This window comes from Cnephaeus nilssonii (genome assembly GCF_951640355.1).
Source record: "Cnephaeus nilssonii genome assembly, chromosome: 10".
Classification (NCBI taxonomy): Eukaryota; Metazoa; Chordata; class Mammalia; order Chiroptera; family Vespertilionidae; genus Cnephaeus; species Cnephaeus nilssonii.
The window spans coordinates 61,282,082-61,304,694 of record NC_137081.1 but is presented as its reverse complement, the minus strand read 5'-3'; the positions used below and the strand labels follow the sequence as shown (position 1 = coordinate 61,304,694).

At 39.4% G+C, this 22,613-nt stretch overlaps 1 protein-coding gene across 2 annotated transcripts in view; it reads right to left on the bottom strand.

The window, feature by feature from the left end:
- Nucleotides 1-22,361, bottom strand: part of STAM2 (signal transducing adaptor molecule 2) — a 35,380-nt gene extending 13,019 nt beyond the window's left edge. For both annotated transcript variants that reach the window (XM_079783056.1, XM_079783057.1), the window contains exons 1-7: nt 22,203-22,361; nt 10,548-10,632; nt 9,582-9,657; nt 9,378-9,476; nt 8,364-8,510; nt 7,541-7,610; nt 6,764-6,950 (exon numbers count right to left, since the gene is read on the bottom strand). In XM_079783056.1, coding sequence (XP_079639182.1) covers nt 6,764-6,950; nt 7,541-7,610; nt 8,364-8,510; nt 9,378-9,476; nt 9,582-9,657; nt 10,548-10,632; nt 22,203-22,242 — 704 coding nt within the window. In that variant the 5' untranslated portion in view covers nt 22,243-22,361. The remainder of the gene's footprint in view (nt 1-6,763; nt 6,951-7,540; nt 7,611-8,363; nt 8,511-9,377; nt 9,477-9,581; nt 9,658-10,547; nt 10,633-22,202) is intronic.
- Between the last annotated feature and the right edge of the window lie 252 nt (nt 22,362-22,613).

Here is a 22,613-nt window from a genome sequence, read left to right as displayed (position 1 = left end):
TATAATAAAAATTAAATTTAGCCTACTTTGAAAAATACTAGTTCACATCCAACTATATTTAAAAGTAGGTCTTAAATTTAATACAAGATATAGAAAGGCACAAATAAAACAAATCCATATTCTCATACTTACATTTAGAATTAGCAATTGTTCACATATAATTCCAGGCTTTTAAAATAATGAAAAGATTATAGATAACACTGAAGTCCCCTTTATCAACAACCCACACCTATCCTACCACACTACCACCATAAAGTTGGTATGCAGCCTTCTTGTCAGTGTATTTTTTTATTCATTTACAAATATCTTTAAGCCAACTCTATATAGTTATAGATCTTTTCAATTATATGTTAATACTTTCAGATTTTTTTCAGATATTTATCCTTTTTAAATCAAAGTTCTATCATACGAATATGGCATATTTGATTTATCCATTCCCTTAAAGATGGACATTAAGGAATTCCAATATTACACCATTATAAAGATTGAGGCAATGATCACTCTAGATTTGGGGACACACCTGCAACACTTCTCTCTAGGCTTATGCACAAAAATGGATTTGCTGGGCCATCCTATATAATAAAACCCTAATATGCAAATTGACCGAATGGCAGAACAACCAGTGGCTATGACGCGCACTGACCACCAGGGGGCAGACGCTCAATGCAGATGCTTTGAGCATCTCCCCCCCGCCCCCAGAGGTAGGCGACCAGTGGCGGCAATCGGGGGATGGGGCTGGCCAGGGGGTGGAGCCGGCCAGTGGGTGGCGCCAGGCCGGCAGCCAAAACAGGTGCCAGCGGGGACCCCCAGATCGCCGCTGGTCACCCCACAGATGGCCCTGATCGCCAGCTAGGCCTAGGGACCTTACCCTATATATTGGGAACAGTCTCTCAGATTTAAAAATTAAAAACTGGCAAGGCTACTCTAACACTGAAACAACAGGATGATGCAGCGATGACATGCATGGACTCTGGCTTACACATTTTGTGGTCAGCCCTAGTTCTGACACTTATAACTGTATGACAAAGCCAATTACTTAACTTCTCTCTGCTTCAATTTTTCCACCCATAAGATGGGGAAAATGGTACTACCGCCTCAGAAGGATCATGTTATGTACTACTTTTTATAATCAGGGCAAAAAAATATAGCTGCCCACACAACAGCAAGATGCTTTTCACCTGTATGAAAAGTATGGTCACTGGTGCATGCAGCGTCCTGGATGGTGAGAGGGATGTCCGACTGCTGGTTTAGGCCCAATCCCCTAAACCGGCAATCGGACATCCCCCAAGGGCGCAGGCCGGCCTGAGGGATGACCCCCGCCCCCCCCCATGCACAAATTTCGTGCACCAAGCCTCTAGTAGATATAAGCATTTCCCATTGTATTAGATAGTGCCAAATGTTTCCTAAAGGGGTTATGGCAATTCACCCTCTTTCCCTAAGCAGCATGTGAGAAAGTCATTTCCCCTCATGCACATTAACTGTCCAAACAACAGGATATCATTCAGGAGAGAAATCAGATCTGCTGTGCTCATCTGCATTCCCCAGTATCCATGTGTGCTTGCTGGCCTTTCAGAGTATCTCGTCTATAAACTGCTCATCCAGGTCTCCTGTCCATTTTTGCCCCCACTGGGTCTTTCGTATTTTTTCATGGATCTGTAGTTCTTTCTGTATTCTGGATAGCTAGTTTGTCTGAACTTCATTATGAAAATACCTTCTCTCAAATTGTCACTTGTCTATTAACAAATGTGTACTAGTATGGTTTCTTTTATTCCACTGTGCTTTTTGTTCCATGTTATCAAATTTAACCATCTTTTTATGGATTACTTTTATTTAAAAGAAATCTTGATCCTTAAATTCCTAAATCTCTTCTATATACTTGTACTTAACAGTTAGTTTTCTTTTTTATTCCTCTCCTTAATTCATCTGGAATGAAATTTTATGTACTGTGTGAAGCTGAATCAAATTTTATTTGTACCATGTAAAGAACCATTCACACCAGCAAAAATTACTGAAAAATATACTTTTTTACTGACTTATGATATCCTATCTTTCAAACAGCAAGCTGCTATCTGTTCATGAACCTATTTCTGGATTCTATTCTGTTGCAATAGTCTATATATTTATTTACTACACCTTATTAATATGCCTTGGTACCTGGCAAGAAAAGGACCCTCTCATACCTTCACACTTCTATATTAATATTAAAATGTTTCAAGTTCTCTATAAAAAGTTCTATTGGAATTTTAATTGGAAATGCACTGAATTTATGCATTCATATGGGAAAAATGAAATCTATAATATTAAGGTTTCCTCACCATGAATCAAGTAAATGTTGTATGTATTTATATTTCTTTAAAAGAACTTTATATTTTCTCCATGAAGACCTTATACATCTTTGTTAGATTTATTTATTCCAAGATCATTATAATTTTAGTTACTGTTGAGAGTGGCATTTTTTTTCTATTATACTTTCTAAATAGTTGTGATTATAATAAAGCATACCACTGATTTTATATGTTGAGCTTGTATCCAACAACCTTGATGAACTCTTATCAGTTTTAATAGTTTGTCCACCAATTCTCTTGGACATTCTATAAGGACAATCATAAAATCTGAAAATAATGGTAAGTTTATCTATTCCTTTTCAAAAATTTGACTTATTGAGCAGGCATTCTTAAAGATAAAACTTAAGGATAAATTAACTTCTATGATCCTGAAACTTTATTTCATTTAAAAAGTACAACAAAGAGAATTTACTAAGTCATAATTCACATGCTGGTGGCACCAAGATGGAACTCCTAATTTACAGGTCAAGGCAGAGGAGGAGTTAAAGGCTTCCCAGAGGATATAAAATCTGATATGGGTTTTGAAGGTTCATTACGTACTCACCAGAAGGAAAAGGAAATGAGGGCTGAGGAAATAAAAATGCCCTTCTCCATTTCGGTTAAGCAACAAAATTAAAGACCAAAGAAATAAAATACACTGAGGTAAACAAAGTCATGTTGTCTCATTTTAGGTCTCAAAATAAACCTAAAACCTAGCCTCTCCTTTAAGCTACTGACTTCCTAAAACAATTTATTTGTTATATCTTATTAATATGCCTTGATACCTGGCAGGGAAAGGACCCTCTCATACCTTTTACAACGACTATGGCTGAAGATAAATTATGCTTTTTATGGATATGATAATCATGTGAGAAAAGTGCTATTTCCACCACAAACACACAAATAGTAAACATGGAAACTTAGTAATCTTGTGGGGGTCTTTTCTTAAAATTACCTGTTGTACTTTTTAAATTGGGAACAATCTTTCTAAAGCCTGGACTCCCTTGCAAACCTTCCTTGCAAGTAAAGTTCCTTTTCTTTTCTAAATGTGCTTGCTTCCTTTGACATGGCTTTCCAGGCAGAGAGAACTAAATGTACAATGCCACAAAAGTCTAATCACAACATGGCATTTTTGGAACTGTTAAGAATTCCACTTAATTATTTTAAATGGTATATACAGAACAAACAAGGAGTGGTGAGATAAAGCTAAAAATGGAAAAAGTAAAAAGCTTTTTCATATACTGTTAATAAGAAATGTGTGCCTTTTCTATCAGTTCCGTGTTTCTTCAATTGAAGTCCAAAAATGCTGTATTTTCAAGGGACTTTTTCAAGTTCTACATGTGAAATTCTTTATTGTATACTTTAATTTCCATAGCAATATAAATACAATGAATACAGTCATATTCTGAATCATCTATAATCTAGATTCTAGATGACCTGCTTTTAACCTAAGACTGCCACTTAACTTTAGTTTGCCTTTGTTTAAAATCTTGCAGTGATAACCAATCACCCAGAATGACAACATTTAACCTATACATGCTGATGAATATGTCTATGGCAATTTTAACACTGGAATATCCTATCTTCAAAACAAGGGCAATCAACTTACACATTCCATCATATTCATGTTGAATTCTCTTAGCAGTTACAAAGAAAAAAGTTCTTTTTTGCAGTGATAAGTCTCAACTGAAAATAGTTTTGTAAGAGTCTAAATAATTTAATGAATTTGTGCTTTAATCAGACATCAGTAAAAATAACATGTGCAGCATAATAACATTACCCTTTACTCAGTGTAAGCTTGTAGACTATCCTATATAATAAAGAGGTAATATGCAAATTGACCATCACACCCTCACAAGATGGCTGCCTACGAACAGGCCAGCAGGGTGAGGGACAACCAAATGACTGAACAAGCAGGCTGCATGGGGCGACCAGGCCAGCAGGGGGGTTAGTGAGGGATGACCAAATGACTGAACAAGCAGGCTGCGTGGGACGACCAGGCCGGCGGGGGGGGGGGGGGGGGCAGTTGGGGGCGACCAGGCCAGCGGGGGGGGGGGGGGGGGGGAAGTTGGGGATGATTAGGCCGGCAGGGGGGACAGTGAGGGGCAACTAGGCCAACGGGGGGGGGGGGGGCAGTTGGGGGCAACCAGGCTGGCGGGTGGGGGGTAGTTGGGGGCGACCAGGCCGGCAGAGGGCAATTAGGGGCGATCAGGCTGGCACACAGAGGCAGGTAGGGGTGATCAGGCCAGCGGGGGGGGGGGGGGGGGGAGGGGGGCGCAGTTAGGGGCAACCAGGCAGGTGAGCGATTAGGAGCCAGCAGTCCTGAGGATCGGGCCTAAACTGGCAGTCGGACATCCCCCTAGGGGTCCCAGATTGGAGAGGGTACAGGCTGGACTGAGGGGGACACCCCCCACCTGTGCACAAATTTTGTGCACCAGGCCTCTAGTAATAGGTATATAATGCCACACAAATACCAACTGATGTCAAGGGACAGAATATTTATGAAGGATTCACACAGTTACAAAAGAAAAACTCAGCAATTCGGCTATCACAGCACAGGGTAATACAGACATTCTGGAGATTACCTACCCTGTGAGCAGCAATTTATTTTAGAAAAATTTTATTACATAAAAGTAATGCTCAATATTTGAATCTCAGAGTAAAAACTACTACTTTTTAGATTTGTTTTTGTTTTATGTCTTTAATTTTATAATTATACTAGAGGCCCGGTGCACAAATTCATGCACCAATGGGGATTGGGCCGAAACTGGCTCTTTGACATCCCCCAAGGGGTCCCAGATTGCAAGAGGGTGCAGGCCAGGCTGAGGGACTCCACTTGTGCATGATCAGGGCTGGGGATGGACACAGGAGGTTGGCCAGCCGGGGAGGGATCGCGGGAGGGCTCCAGAGTGTGTCCAGCCCATCTCGCTCAGTCCCAATCAGCTGGACCCCAGCAGCAAGCTCACCTACTGGTCAGAGTGACTTCCCCCTGGTGGTCAGTGCATGTCATAGCGAGCAGTTGAGCAGCCTTAGCATATCATTAGCATATTACGCTTTGATTGGTTGAACAGCTAACCGGACAATCAGACACTTAGCATATTAGGCTTTTATTATATAAGAGTATCAGAAGTGTAAACCTAGGTTCTTTTGTAAATATTCTCACTAAAACTACACTCAGAAGCCTGACCTTTCAGACTGTCACCGTTCAGAGCCCACACTATCTCTTCACCTTTACATCTATTTACTCTCCTTCAGGGATCATGTGCTCAATTCCAAAGGGTTATTTTTAAAAAAGGAAAAAACTTCTGTGAACACAGTGTTATCTTGACTGCCTAAGACCTTTGTTTTCCTATTCTCAGTTACTGCAATTTTTTTCTGTCCTTTCAAAATCAAAGTTCACCTGAAATGGACCCTGGATAAGCCTTATTTTCCAGATTATTGCAACACATGCAAATCTGTTCTCTTCTGGACCCCAACACTGTCTCTTTTATGGCATTCACATTCTGCATTCCATATAATTACCTGCATAGTAATTTTATTTAGTTAGTTTTTTAAATTTTTTTTTGTTTATGCCCGGCTGGCATGGCTCAGTGGTTGAGCATTGACCTATGAACCGGGAGGTCATTGTTCAATTCTGGGTCAGGGCACATGCCCGGATTTCGGGTTTGGTCCCCAGTGTGGAGTGTGCAGGAGAAAGCTGATCAATAATTCTCTCTCATCGCTGATGTTTCTCTCTCTCTTTCTTCCTTCCTTTCTGAAATCAAGAAAAATATAAAATAAAATGTTTTTTATTTCTTTTACAGATAGAGGAAGGGAGAGGGATAGAAACATCATAGAGAGAGGAACATCTATCAGCTGCCTCCTACAAGCCCTCTACTGGGGATTGGGCCACAACCTGGGCATGTGCCCTGACCGGGAATAGAACCTGTGACCTTTGGTTCATGGGTCAGCTCTCAACCACTGACCCACACCAGCCAGACCTGTATAGTAATTTTGACTCCCTTACTTTACTCTAGGTTTTAGAAGATAGAACTGTGTCCTCATTTTAATAATTAGGGAGGAGCTGAGCATAGCTTTTGGGTGCTTTGACCAAAGGTAATATAGCTAGCTATATGTCTTCCTAACGTTGATTTGCCAGTAATTTTTGTATACAAAATCCCCAATGTAAATGCATTCAGATAACTGAATATTTATGTTTCCCAACTGTGATACTCATTTAATACATCTTTTATGCAAGATATAAAGTAAAACCAAATTTAACAAAACAAGAAAATCATATTACCTCGTCTAACTTTTGTAAGTTTTATTTTAGGAAAAACAATTAAGATATGAACAGTCCTATGATATACTGAAGTCAAAGAGCTGAGTATCCAGGGTTCTAAATTAAGGATATGATCCTGAACTTCAAAATATCCCAGAAATAATGACTGAAAACATACCTGTCATCCAAAACAATAATAATTTCACCATGTTTAAAGGTGAGTTCATTGTCCTCAACGGCTTCAAAATCATATAAAGCTCTCACTTTCCTTGCAACTTTATTATTTAACTGAACTTCTACAGATGGATATAAGGGTTTTGTTTCCGGGTGCTGCTGCTTCTGCTCTTGCAATGATAATTCAATAGCTAGTTTGAAAAATTAAAATGCAGAAGAAAGGTAGCCAGAATTAGTTCTGAGTTTTCAAAGTTTAAAAAGAAATATTAGATAATGTAATATTTAGTAAGAATAAAGCAAGTCAGTATTTTATTTGTTTAATTAAACACTAAGCAGTTAACTTTCTTGAGGGGCAGAGAATCATGACATTTTTTAAAATAAAGTTTTTGCTCATTCCTGATTATAACAGTCTGTCATATACAGCAGCTATTATTTTTATAGTGAACAGATTGTGACATTATAAAATGGGTAGCTTTCCATATAGGACAAGCCATGAACATATATTTCTGTGCTTGACTCATAACTTTGGCATTAAAGAAAAGGTGAAATGTAAGCTCTCCAAAGGTAGGACATTAAATACATATTACTGACAAAGACAATGAATTAAGTTAATCTTATTATCACATCAATTGTTTTCCTTACTTTTCAGACTCTATTAGTGTCTAGATTTGAAAACACTAAAATACTAAAAGTATACCCAGTTTTATTACAATATTTATTTCAATAAATTGTTCTGGTCAGGATGTTTCCAGTAACATCAAATTAAACTTCGATTATTTACCTTTAGCTATGTCTTCATCTTCTTTATTTTTGTTCGATGACATACCATTCTTGGCAGCCGCTGAGACAGTCTGTAAACGTACAACTAAAATAAATACAACTACCCTTTCAAAGAAAACACAAGCTCTATAATTACTCACACATGCTAATCCTATCTAATAAAGAGGGGATATGCAAATTGACCATCATGCCATAACAAGATGGTTGCGCTCACAGGGGAGGCCAAGTTCCCGTAACGAGCCTTAACGAGCAATCAGCAGGGACCTGAGGCTGCCTGGCACTGGGCCGGGACAGGGGACCTGAGGCTGTGCTCCCCGCCTGGTGGGGCTTGACAGGGGACCTCAGGCTGTGCCCCCCGCCTGGTGGGGTTTGACAGAGGACCTCAGGCCATGCCCCCCACCCCGGTACCTCTTGAATACATTCCAGTCTAAAAATCTTACCTCTTCACCTTTATAGCTCAGTCTATAAGTTACCTGTCTCTCCTGGCATATGGTCTTTGTACACCTAATCTATGTTTGTCACTTATAATTTAGTTATCTTTCACTTTTACAAAGCTACTCTTCTCTCTCATATATCTATGCCTTTTACATGACTCCAGAGTAGCGTTAAACAATTATTTATGGTTAAGTCACTTCTCAAAGTTCTAATATGTAGAAGAAATTCACTAAAATTAGAATACCTACTAAATGTAAGGCACTATGCTAGATAGGCACTCGGAGAGTGGAGGTGGGTGATGATTAAAACAGACCATGCCCAGATTTTACATAAGATACATACCCTCAAAATAGCATAGGGTCAACCATGGGTTTGAATGTAGCTCTTACCTGAGAACCTGTTGGAGGAAAAGTAATTCCTTCTTCTTTCATAGATTTAATAGTTGCAGATATTAGACTAAACTGAGGGTCCTTTTGAAATTCTTCTGACCACTCCACCATTAAAGATTTCAATTTTTCACATACTTTAGGATGAGCCTTTAAAGAAAAGGCAAAGAAAAAGCAATTGTGGTTAAAATTAGTACTTGAATTATTTAACAACAAAGAGAATTATCACCAAAATTTTATTTGCTTGACATCAACAAAAGCCCAACAATCCCTAGCCTAGATGAGTACTTGATAAATGCCTATTTACATTTTAAGATGTAGTTATTTCCTGCAAAATTACCCTTTTTGAACCTCAATTTCTAAGACTTACTGTAATGACAACAAATCTTTTATATTCAGAGATCATTTTTTCTATGTTTTCTTAATATTAAGATTTTTATGTCAACCAAACAAACATCTGGTGCTTCAAGAGTTTCCATTTCAAAGAAATCAGTAGCACCAACCCTGTCGTGAAGACCCCCTCCATCCTGCTCTAAACTAAAAGCCCCTTTGCTCTCCATCTGTAATGGGAATCAGTACAGAACGGTGGTTCGTCTGGACACTCTGGTAACAGAACCCTTAATCTGAACCTCAGCTATGCTACTTACTAGCTGGCAGGACCTTGGACAAGTTACTTAACTTCTAAACCTCAGTTTCTGCATCTATAAAATAAGAAGGACAAGAGAAGCTAACTTCTAAATGTTGTCAACAGCATTAAACAAGTAAAATGCTTAGAGCAGCGACTGCCAACTAACCATCGGTAAAGACTAGCTACTATCATTAGCATTATGCTTTGGGAAAGAAAACAGTTTTTTATGCTATAAGTGAAAACATCAAATTTTACAACAGAAAGTTTATTTCATTTTAAATTTATCTAAAATTGATTTTATGTATAATACAACTTTATTAATGCTCATATAGTTAAAATGACAGAGTACATACATATTTTAATAACTTAAATCTCTTTTTAAAATTTACCTTATTTTTTATCACAGCACGTACTTCTGTTGCAAAATCGCGGGAACATACTTCTAAATGAAATATCTTTCCACAGTTTGCCACACAAGCCTCAAGAAGCTGTTATTAAAATAAAAATCAATATAAATATGTTGAGATATTACCTTAACTTACTAAAATAAATATACATTTAAAATTTTGATAAAATAATAACGACTTACTTACAGTTAATGCCTGCAGAGCAACATGAGGAACCTTATGATTTACCCTTTTCATTATGGCTTTTAGGCAATCTTTTGCTCTAAGAAAAAAAGAAGGTTAAGTATTTATTCAGAATTTCAAATCAAACATTAAAAACATGAGGTATAGTACTATCAAATAACTTTAAATTTAAAAATAAAATCCTGCAAACCTTACTTCATTACAGGAATAAATCTATAAAATGACTCTATCCAATCTTTTGTTCATAGACTTGTAGAAGTTAAAAAAATTTTAAAAAATTAAAAAGCTTGTTGCATATTCCAAAACCAAGAGCCAAATCATTTCAAAAAAGGTCAGTCAACACAACTATTATCATATAAAAATATATTTTCACTTGTTCAAGACAGACTTAGCTTTCAGACAGCAGATTCTTATTTTCAAAAAAGAGAGCAAGATAAACAGTCTTACAAGATTTCAGTGTAAACACGCATGAATGCACCCTGAAAAGCTGTAATGTTAAAACATGCTTTCTTCAGTCTTCTAAACTTCTAAAGTATAATCAATTCAGCTTAATTGCTACATCTCCCCAAAAGTACCCTTTTTATATTCACTTTTTTCATTATGATGTTATTTACCTATTCATTACTGAAAGATTTTTCAGCATATTACCTATTACATTTATCTACTTCATTATTAAAAGACTCCCATACATGTCTAAGTTACAAGAGAAATTCCTGAACAACTAGTCAATGCATTGGTATGTGTCAAGGATTTATGTATTTTAATTTATCTGAGGTTTTCAGTTGAACTCTTTTCCATATGTTCTTTAAGGATAAGGTCTATCCCATAAATCCTGCCACCGTGATCTCTTTATTTTTATTCCCCCCAAAGTAAATAGTAAAATCCCATTTTCTTTTCAAAGTTACACCAAGAAAAGAGATACAAGTTCCTAAGGTCTTAGACATTTACTGAGCATGGTGGGCATCTTACCCATTAGGAGTGCTTCCAACTTTGTCACATATGTCCATAATAAGACTCCAATCTTCCGTAGTGTTGTACTCATTTGTGGCTTTTTCTATAAGATATCAGCACACACAAAAATTAGGACATACCTTATGTAACATAAAATACCAAGAAAGGCACAGAATAAGCCCTACCTTTGTTTTTGCTAAATATAAAAGAACTATGAAAAAACTTCAGAAGATATGGTACTTTTACTAACTTCAATTTTAAATTATGTCATTAAATAAATTAAATGTTATAAGGTGCACCAATAAAGTGTCTTCTAAATATCTATATATAAAAGGCTAAGTGACCATCCAACCACCCAACCATCCGACTGGCCAGTACCTATGATGCGCACTGACCATCAGGAGGCAGATGCTCAAAGCAGGAGTTGCCGAGTTGCGGTGACTTGGCAGCGGCGGTTCTCAGGATGTCAGAGAGCCGGTTTTAACCCAATCCCCACAGGCCAGGCCGAGGGACTTCACCTGCCAGAGGGACCCCCCCCCCCCACTCACTCCGCAGACGCCCTTCGAGCCAAGGCGCCACCCCAAGAATTCTAATTAATTTCCTTTCTATGTGCACGAATCCATGCACCAGGCCACTAATAGTTAATAATAATAAATAACATTTACATGAACTTTTAAACAGATTTACTGAAATATAATTTACATTCCAATACAATTCGCCCAGTAAAGTGTGAATTACATTCACAATACAATTAGGTTTTTTAGTATAATTAGAGACTTGTGAAACTATCACTGCTATCTAATTTTAGAACATTTTCATTACCCTAAAAAGAAATCCATACCCATTGGCAATCAGAGTATAGACTCGCCCCATCCTCTCCACCCTAGACCACTAATCTACTTTGTATCTCTATGGGTTCCTATTCTGGATTTTTCATATAATGGTCTTTCCTGAATGCCTTCTTTTATTCAGCATAATGTTTTCAAGATTCACCCATGTTGAAGAGTGTATCAGTACTTCACTTCTTTTTATTGAATATTATTCCATTGTATAGATAATACCTTATTTTATTTCACCACCAGTTGATGAACATTTCGGTATTTTTTTTTAACTTCTTGGTTAATATAAGTAATGCAATGTTGCTATAAACAGTTGTATACAAATTTTTATATGGATGTATGCTTTTATACCTCTTTGGTATATACCTAGAATTGCTGAATCTCACAGTAACTCTATTTAATTTTATTAGGATGTGGCAGTTTTTCAAAGCATCTTTACCGCTTTACATTCCCACTAGCAATATGTGAATATTTCATATATAGTTTTAAAACACTCCAAAAATATACTATATTGCTCTCATTGATGTGGCTCAGTTGGTTGAGTGTCATCCCATGCATCAAAAGGTTGCCAACCTCATGCTCATCTTTTCTCTTTGCTTATGATGGAGTTTTATTTTTGCTGTACAGATCTATCCTTCTTATCTTTTAATAATATCTTTCATCAGTGTTTTCAACTACCTGAAGATTAAATATTTACCTATATACTCTTTTGTGTATATATACGATTTCTCTTTTATGGGTAAATCTTTACTCAGATATTTCATTTAGCACATGGTGTGATAGACACAGATAGAAAAATGTTTTTACACAATATTTGCAGTAGATCCAACATCTAAGAATCTATCCTTTCCTCTCTGATCTGCGAAACCAAAATCATCAATTATCAAATCTTGACACACAATTTTGGCCATGTGAAACACAATTAAATGTTAAACCTATGCAATACCCTCCAAAACCCCTCTAATAATTTCAAAAATATCTAAACAGAATATTTTTATTTGATTAATTACACAGAAAATTAAAAGCCCTGATTTGAATACCCTATCCAGCAAGAGTATTACTCTCTACATATAGGGCTCATGATTACTCTTTGTAAAAAGTATAAAATCTGAAGACTTTATAATAGCCTGCCAAAAAGAATTCCATTTTTCAAATGAACAAAATGGCAGTTATGTACTTAGGAGTATTTTAAACTCCTGGGAAAAATGTTAAATATTATAATTAAGGAAACATTCTTTTATAGCATGTCACTTTGCCCAGTGTTGGAGCCATATCTCACATTATCCTATGTCAAATGCATAGAAAGTAAGAAAGTTAAATGAGCTCTCCTGGGGCCTACATGCTAAATTTCCAAGGTTTGGTGGGTGTAAGTCATAACATTTCATCACCAGGTTTTGATTACTACCTATAGAGAGCCTCATCTACCCAGTGAAATATTTCAGAAAGATTCTAACAATATCATAAAGAAACAGTCCATAAATAAGGCTCCCCTTCCACAGAGTCCATTATGTTCAACATACAGCTTTAAAAAGAATTCAAGTCTACTCATAAAACTTTTAATAAAATAGGCTCTATCAGTAATAAAAAAAATTAACTATATAAAATAAGAATGCCCACAAGAGATCTTTAAAGCTCCTCCAATTGTGTTTAGAAATAAGAACTCATGACTGATCTGCTTCCAACCATGACAGAATATCTGGTACCAGATTTGCTATTCTACCAAAACCAAGTATAAAACAGGCCAAAATATATGAGGCAACTGTGTTTAGAAAATGAATAACAGTAGTGCAGGTCTGAGATCTTTAAGGGATAAGAAATATGAAATGAACCTCGCGGTGGCCCCAGATTTCTGCCTGGGAACACTTTTCTGTCCCAACCTAAGGAAAACCAGCCCTCGTAGAGCAACTCAGAGACAGAGACGAGATTTCTGAACACATGCTTCTTGTTAATCAACACCCCTCCCAACACACACACACACACACACACACACACACACACACACACACACGAGATGAGTCTCTAGATGAGGTCTAGCAAAGATCACCTACTATGGGTCTGAAAGGTAGTGCAATGCTGGAGTTTTTGGAATTCCTGCCTGTTATGAACTGAATGTCTGTGTCCCACAAAACTCATCTGTAATTACCTGCCAGTGTAGATGTATTTGGAGACTGGGTCTCTAGCAAAGTGATTAAGGTAAAATGAGATCATAAGAATGGGGCCCTAATCCAGCAGGATTAAGTGTCCTTAGAAGAGATACCAGAAAGCTCTCTCTCTCCTCACACACAGAAAGAGATCATGTGAGCACACAGTGAAATGGCAGCCATCTGCAACCCAGGCTGGCAGGCAGAAGCAGTTAGGGGCAATCAGGAAGGCAGGCAGGCAGGCGAGCAGTTGGGAGCCAGCAGTCCTGGACTGTAAGAGGGGTCCCAGATTGGAGAGGGTGCAGGCTGGGCTGAGGGACTCCCTCACTAGACACCAGCCCTCTTGGGACCTCGATCTTGGACTTCCAGTCTCCAAAACTGTGAGAAAATACATTTCGATTGTTTAAGTCACCTAATATATGGTATTAAGTTATGGCAGGCCAAACAGACTAATATTCCACCCAACTAGAGTAAAGAGAACATTTCCAGCATTCAGTTGAAATCCCCAAACACCATATTTTAGGAGTAAAGGCCCCTAGAATTTAGTCCAATATCAAAATAGGTCTGCCTCACAAAGAAAACAAAGCTTGACAAAAAACTAAAAGATCCTCCAATAATATAACTACCTGACAGAACAAAACTCAACACTTTTTAAAGGAAGACAATATAATCTAGCCACTTCCTTATAAAGAATAATTACAATGACCAGTATAAAATTTAAAAATTGCTAGAGATGCAAAAAAGTGTCCCACAATCAAGATAAAAATCAATAAAACTGGTAATTGCATAACCCAAATATCAGAATTAGTAAAAAAATACTTTAAAGCCAGGATACCTATTTTTCAAGAACTTAAAGCAAAAGATGGTCATAATAAGATGGTGAGCGCTCAGAAGAGAAATGGTATTGAAATGAAAAGGACAGCATGTCAACTAAAAATATTCACTGGATAAGCTTAAGAGCAGATTGAAAATTACAGAAACAGTGAACATGAAGAAAGGTCAATAAAAGTAATCAAATTTGAAGAATAGGGAAAAAAAAGACTAAAAAACTGAACAGAGTTTCCGTCTATTTTTTAAAACTTCCTCTAACAAAGTACTGCAAATTAAATAGTTTAAAATACCACCTGTTATCCTATCTAATAAAAGAGTAATATGCAAATTGACTGTCACTCCAACACACACGATGGCTGCCCCCATGTGGACACAAGATGGCTGCCACAAGATGGCCAGCAGGGGAGGACAGTTGGGAGGGACCAGGCCTGCAAGGGAGGGCAGTTGTGGGCGATCAGGCCAGCAGGGGAAGGCAGTTGGGAGGGACCAGGCCTGCAAGGAAGGGCAGTTGGGGGCGATCAAGCCTGCAGGAGTGACCAGGACGGCAGAGGAGGGAAGTTGGGGGCAACTGGGCCTGCAGGGAAGGGCAGTTGGGGGGGGACCCAGGCCTGCAGGGGAGAGTAGTTGGGGGTGACCAGGCCTGCAGGGGAGGGAAGTTGGGGGCAACCGGGCCTGCAGGGAAGGGCAGTTGGGGGGGACCCAGGCCTGTAGGGGAGAGCAGTTGGGGGGGACCAGGCCTGCAAGGGAGGGCAGTTGGGGGCAATCAAGCCTGCAGGGGAGGGCAATTAGGGGTGACCAGGCTGGCAGAGGAGGGAAGTTGGGGACGACTGGGCCTGCAGGGAAGGGCAGTTAGGGGGGACCCAGGCCTGCAGGGGAGAGCAGTTGGGGGGAGGGCTATTGGGGGGAACAGGCCTGCAGGGGAGGGCAGTTGGGGGTGACCAGGCTGGCAGGAGAGGGCAGTTAGGGGCAATGGGGCTGGCAGGGGAGCAGTTAGGCATCAATCAGGCTGGCCAGGGAGTGGTTAGGGGGTGATCAGGCTGGCAGGCAGAAGCAGTTAGGGGCAATCAGGAAGGCAGGCAGGCAGGCGAGCAGTTGGGAGCCAGCAGTCCTGGACTGTAAGAGGGGTCTCAGATTGGAGAGGGTGCAGGCTGGGCTGAGGGACACCCTACCAGTGCACGAATTTCGTGCACCGGGCCTCTATTCAATTCATAAGAAACAAAAGTATAAATTACAATGTCTTTTCTCCTAAATTCTAAAAGAAATTCCCTTTTATGATTTGACCAAATGATCAAAAACCCATATGAAAGAACCAAGGCCCAAAACAGGTAAGACTATCAAAGTGAAGAAAAACAAGACTGGGGACTTGCTCTACCACCTCTAAAGGTCACTGAGATTAGAATGTGGTATTGGTGCATGATAGCTAAAGACAACAGCGTAGAACAGAAACACAGACACAGGCCTCATGAAAGGAAATGTACTGTATGGAGGAGGTTCTCCAAAATAGTGGGGAAAGGATAGACAATTCAGTTTGATTAAACAAACTGATTATTGTCAATTGACTATCCCGATTAACCCTTCCTTGGAACTTACACTAAGATTGAGTCCAGGTGGGTTAAAGACCTGTGAAAATCAAAACTTGAATAAAACTTTCAGAAGAAAATATGACAAAAATCCTTATAAACTCAGGGTAGAGAAAGCTTTATTAAACAGGAAATATAAAATCAAGAGAAAAGCCTTGGCTGGAATAGCTCAGTTGGTTAGAGCATTGACCCAATACACCAAGGTTGTGGATTTGATTCCTGATCAGGGCACATACAAGAATTAACCAGTGAATGCATAAATAAGTGGAACAACAAATCGATGTATTTCTCTCTCTCTCTCTTGCTCCCTCCCTCTCTTCCTCTCTCTAAAATCAATCAATCCATTTTTTTTAAAGCGAGGAAGAAAAATAATGTAACTAAATTAAAACTTAAATTTTCTTAACAATAAAAGACATCCGAAACAAGTAAAAAGAAGCAACAAACTGGGATCTATATTTGCAATTCTTATAATCAATAAAAATTATATGGAACCCTAAAAAAAATCCTACAGAATAAGTAAAAGTAATGAGAAGGCAATTTATAAAAATACAAATGGAATGACCAAGAAATATATGATGCGCAACTTCACTAGCAATGAAGTTAAAATAAAATGAAAACAATGCCCTATTTCACATCCATCAAACTGGCATAAATTTAAAATCTGACAATACCCAGTGTTAATGAGAATGTGGAACAATAGGGACTCATTCCACCATTGGTGGGAGTAAAATCTCCCACAAACACTTAGACGGGTAATTCTGCTATTTAATATTTTGCAACTCTGCACTATCCACACTTTTAAAAGGAATTCCTCTTCAAGATACAATCCCTGGAGAATCTCAGTCATGTGAATAAGAAAATCACGGATAAGAACTTTTACTGCAATGTTGTCTGTAATAAAATACTGGGGGGGGGGGGTGGGGGGGGGGAACTTCACGTCCATTAATGGGAGACTGAATAAAAAATGTGGTATAAGCATACAGTGGAATACCACATAGCTCTTAAAATTAATGAACTAGAGCTAGGAATATCACACAAAAAAATGCTGAATGACAAGCTGCAAATGAAATGCACAGAATGATACTTTTTATGAAGTTGAAAAACATGTAAAGCAACACATATAGTATACTGGCATGCACAGTACATACAGTTGACTCTGGAAAAACATGGGTTTGAACTGCATGGTTCCATTTATATGCAAATTGTTTTCCATAGACAATTTGAAAAAATTTGCTGATGAACCAGAGCCTAAAACAGATGACATAAACTTATGGTGTTGATAATCCAGTACAACACTATAAATGTATTTTCTCTTATGATTTTATTTTTTTAAAAAATATATTTTTATTATGTCAGAGAGGAAGGGAAAGGTAGAGAGGTAGTTAGTAGTTAAGTTTTAAAGGAGTCCTATGAAGATTTTTTACTATGCAGTGGGTTGGTTTCCCTAACCCCCATGTTGTTCAAGAGTCAACTGTGTATTATAAAATAGAGTTTATAGCTTTTTGGAGAGTGTTTTAACTCTGAGAAGGGAAGCAAAAGAATAGGATAGAACATCACTGTGTTCAAGAATTGACGTAAGTACATAGATGTTATAAATTTGAACATACTTGTATTATTGAAATACAATCAATATCTAGTTTTATATTAGGGTTTCTTATAAATATAAAATTCCCAAGCTAACTCATTTTCAAGTTCTAATATAACACAAGCCAACACACAACAATACATGCATTCAAATTTCACTTTTAAGATAAAAGTCCACACTTCAATCCACTGTCAGAATTTTATAGAGGTAGAATTTGAGGTCAGCTTTGTGGGACACAAGTAGGTGTACCTTTAACCTTTTGCACTCGGATGTCGAGTGTGACTCGAGACGGTTAGCATCGGTAGTAGCTTGAGAAAAAAGCAAGCGAGTGCAAAGGGTTAAGGAAGGAGATACCAAAGTTGTTGAAAAAAGCAAAAGTCTATCAGAGAATAGTAAATGGCAGAGGCAGAACCTTGCAAGAAAGATTGCCTTGACTAAGAAAGGAGAAAAAGATAAGCAAACAGAACTGGAGTTAGGGAGCAGAACACACAAGTCACGAGTCAGGAACCAATGCAGTGAGACTAGAAAAATTGGTACAGAATATAAGGAAATGATATTCCTTTTAACACTAACCACTAAATCGTCCTACTGTGGCTCTGTCCCCATGTTTCATTTTTCCCTTAAAATCTCCTAAGAAGGCTGCACCAACCAGGCTCCACATCAGGAACCCTATATTCCCCTTGAAGATGCTGGACTGGAGGGTGTGTATATTTTTGTTTTTGCCGCAGCACAGATTCAAAGGAATTTTATTAAAACAAAAAATAAATCCAGATTTGAATAAATCCAACAAATATTTAAAGTGCTCTCATGCTACCATTCCTAGCATACCAATCAGGATTTGTACATTCCGACTCTGAAAAAAGTAGGAACTTCCTGGCTTTTGGCCTGCTTCCAGTTGACAAGTCATATTGTATCATCAACTTATGACCCACTACAGCTCTTCCTCTGAATCTGAGAAAAGGGTTTCTCCTCGACATGAATGTCAGAAAGACTGCTCACCCTCTGGTGAGACTCCATACCAATCAAAAAAACGTAGTTTCATCTTTAAAGGCCCTTAATTACAAAATGACCATACCATAAGGTAAGGTTACTTCCTGTAGGTAGAAATACCGTCAGAAAAGGGGGAGTGGGGAGAGAGGACAGTGTCAATACCTTTACAAACAAAGAGTCTGCCTGGAGGTTTTAGTCTTCTCTTCAGAGAAGATGACTGCTTTAAATAAAGGGAGTATGTAAATAAAGCATGTCATGTTATTTCTAGTACTATAATAATCACACTATATGACAATTGCCTTTCTATGTGTATGTGTCCTCCATTAGACTGAGTTTCCTGAGGGCAGTAATCCAGTCTATTAAATTTTTGTGTCCCCAGAACTTAATACAATGTCTGACATACAGTAATCATTCAATACATGTTTACTGAATAAAAGGTGAACAAAGATATGACCAAAAAAGAAAGAAAAAATGGTAAAAATCTGCCCTAACCGGTTTGGCTCAGTGGATAGAGCATCGGCCTGCGGACTCAAGGGTCCCAGGTTCAATTCTGGTCAAAGGCATGTACCTTGGTTGCGGGTACATCTCCAGTGGGGGGTGTGCAAGAGGCAGCTGATCGATGTTTCTCTCTCATCAACGTTTCTAACTCTCTATCCCTCTCCGTAAAAAAATCAATAAAATATATATTTTTAAAAAATGGTAAAAATCTGACTGAATCAGAGAGTAAGTGAAAAAGACAATGCATTATGGCAAAGAAACATTCCTGCAGACATCTCAAGTTAAATAATGACTTGCTTGTATCACTTAACCATTTCAAATTATAAGAGGCTTTAAGCTATGAAAAATGCACTATATAATTTCCCTTCTATGATAAGGTTTTAGGATAATTTGGACTCCTGAATATTCCATTCCACTTTTTCTATTAATTCCATTCACTTGTCTAAAAGAAGCTACAGATGGACCTCAATTAAATTTGCTCCTTGACCTTTAAAAAGTCTGACAATCACACTTGAGTTAATAAATAAGTACTTAAGGTTTGGTTAATGGCAATGCCCATGAAATAATCTATACACAGCCGTATTTTTATGTCTGCACAGCAGTGCCTCTTACTACATTGGTACTAAACTGTGAAAAAAAACTCAACCCACTTCTAGAAGTTTTCAATCAGAAAACAGTGGGCTTCCAAAAAAGATTTCCCCCGAAGAAAGAGTTCCACAGTTTTAACCCTTTGCACTCGCTTGCTTTTTTCTCGATTCCTTTATTCTACTCGGGATTTAATTTTTTAAATACCCCAGATTTTACAAAGCGTGGCAGTAGAATAAAAAACTGGAGTTTCTTTTCATACAAACTTATTTGGATTTTTTTATATTTCAAATTATTGATACATTCAAAGAGTAATTTTAATCTCGACATCCGAGTGCAAAAGGTTAAAATGTGAAAATCATTTGTCTTAGTCTAGTTTGCCCATTCCGTTTTATTTCACTAGGACACAATCAAAGTCTTCACACCAGCAATCTCTATATATAAAAGGCTAAGTGTCTGTCCAACCGGTAGCTATGAGGCGCACTGACCACCGGGGGCAGACAGTCAACGCAGGAGCTGCTATGATGTGCATTGGCCATTTAAAAATAAACGGTACCACGGACCTGGCGCCAGCAAACCAACACTCGGCTTCCCCCAAGTGGGACACAGGCCCCACCATCACCCCAGAGAGACACCCCACCAAATCGTAGCCAATGCTGCCAAGACCCCATAATGCAAAAATGCAGCCCATCATAGCTACCGGTTGGACAGACACTTAGCCTGCAGCCCACAGCCCAGCCCAGCCTGAAACAGTCGCTGTGGGTGCCGGGTAATGACATCACATAGCAACGCCTGGCTTCTTCTCCCTAGCGACTAGCCTTCTTGGAGTTTCTTCAGCCCAGGAATACCACTTGCTTTATAGCCAGGTGGAAACATTTTACACTTTAACCAAATGTTTGTGAAGTGTTTTCAAGTGCCTCATCTCATTTGATCCTCACGGAAGTCCTGTAGTAGGTAGAAAGGAGACTCGGTAGAATCCTATTTTCTTTTCATTACGTGGAAAACAGAGATTTAGAAAGTTTAGAAACTTGGCCCGACTGAAAAGAAGAAATGGTGGAACTTGAAAATGACTTCAGGTTTTCTCACTGCACAGAATATAGTCAAACACTGCTGCAGTTAAATATTTTACCCATAATAATCTGCTTCGTGTTGATATTTACTGCTGTGTTGTTGACAATTACCTGAAAGACAAGTTGGGGTGCTTCACTGGGCTGGAAAAAGTTTAGCTAAATCAGAAAGCAGGACTAATTAAGCAAATTTATTCTATATCTATAAAAGGCTAAATTGACTCGTGCATGCACGATACATAAAGCTCTCATTGGTGCCAATTGCACGTGTGTTTCGATCTGTCATTGTCGATCATGAATTTGGTTGACACTTCTATTATAGAGAAAGAGCGAATAGCGATATTAAAATATTTCTTCTAATTAATTTCCTTTCAATGTGCACGAATGTGTACACCAGGACACTAGTAAACAATACTAGTCTCTGTGCATTAAAGGAAGACATCATTAGCAAAGGCTGCTTCCTAAACTTATGCCAGTCATGTGTATTAAACTACCAAGAAAAAAAGTTGAATAAAATTATGGAAATACATATTTGAAGACTATCTAAGATCAAGATACAAAAACTTTTAGCTCTATGGGAATGGAAGTGACTTACAATATACATTGTATTTGACTTTCGAACACACTTTTGGAATCACATAATATATCAAAACTGGGCACTTTTTAGTCTCTTCACAGTAAGAAAATTTTAACTATGAAACAGGTGGCTCGGGGCTGTAATGTGAAGTATCCGTGTGATTCTGGTCATTTTAAGCCACTCGTTTTTCATTCATTCCACCAAAGTCCTAAAACTCTATCTAGGGTTCTGTTAACTACTGCTACAAAAATCTCACTTAGCCTATTCGTTTTACTTTTATTCTAGTGCCCCAAATAAAAAAATAAGTTCTCTGATCCCGTCCATCTTTTTCTCACTTCATGGTCACTGGGACAAAAGCGCTCCTACACCCCAACAAATAAATACTAGTTGTCCTGGGCGGTTTTGAAACCCTAGGGTTTTCCTTTTCATACCCCAAGACAACATTTCGTAGCCCTTGCGCCAACCACGGACAGGGAGTAACCCTTCCAAACGTTGTAAACAGATCCCGAAGCTATGCTATCAGGGCTTGGGTGCATGTGTGTAGGTAGAAGCGAAGTGAAATAGATTCTTCCTACTGAATGGGGGCAAGTCGAGGTCTCCAGGGGTTGGGTCGCCCCAGTGGGGTCTCCACATTTGCATCGCCCCCTAAAAGGGCGAGGGGTGCTTACCTAGCTCTACGGGGAGCAAGGAGTTTGTACCGTCAACTCCCCAACTGCTTCCTTGTCCCAGTCCCCAGCCAGTCCCGGGTTCTTCTTCCCCATTCCTGCGCTTGGCGAGGGGAAAGGCCTCTCTCGGGGTCCCCAACCTCAGGGGGGCAGGAAGCACTCTCCAGGCCGCCAGCGATCCGGCGACGAGACCCCCTCCGGGCAGCGACGTCCCCTTCTCTCCCTCCCTCGGCTTTGGCTTCCCAGTCCCGGGAGTCGCCACCGCCCACTTTCTACCGCGACTAACAGGAGCCCCGGCCCGGAACCGGCACTTACCCACGTCCTGCTCGAAGGGGTTGGCGGCGAACAGAGGCATCTCGCCCACACCCGCGCCCTGGTCGTTGCGGTCTGGCTGAGACGGGCAGCTGCTCGGGGCTAGAGGACCGGCGGCCGCAGCTTCCTAGACAGCTCCGCTCAGACCGACACCTCCTACTTCCGCCGTCGCACCTGCCTGAATCGCGCCTGATCCGCCAGCTCTGGGTCCGCGCTCCGCCCCCGGGTCCGCCCCTGGGACGAGGTTCCGCCAGTCGTAGGCATCCTCTCAGCGGCCCTGTCGCCGCTGCCCGCCAGGAGGAGGAGGAGGCAGCCCTTGTTACAGGTCCCCGTAGGCATCAGGCGTTCTCCGTGGACACCTTTCCATCGCTAGGACCCCGGCAGGCCACGGAGCGGGGGGCCTTCGGAGGCCGG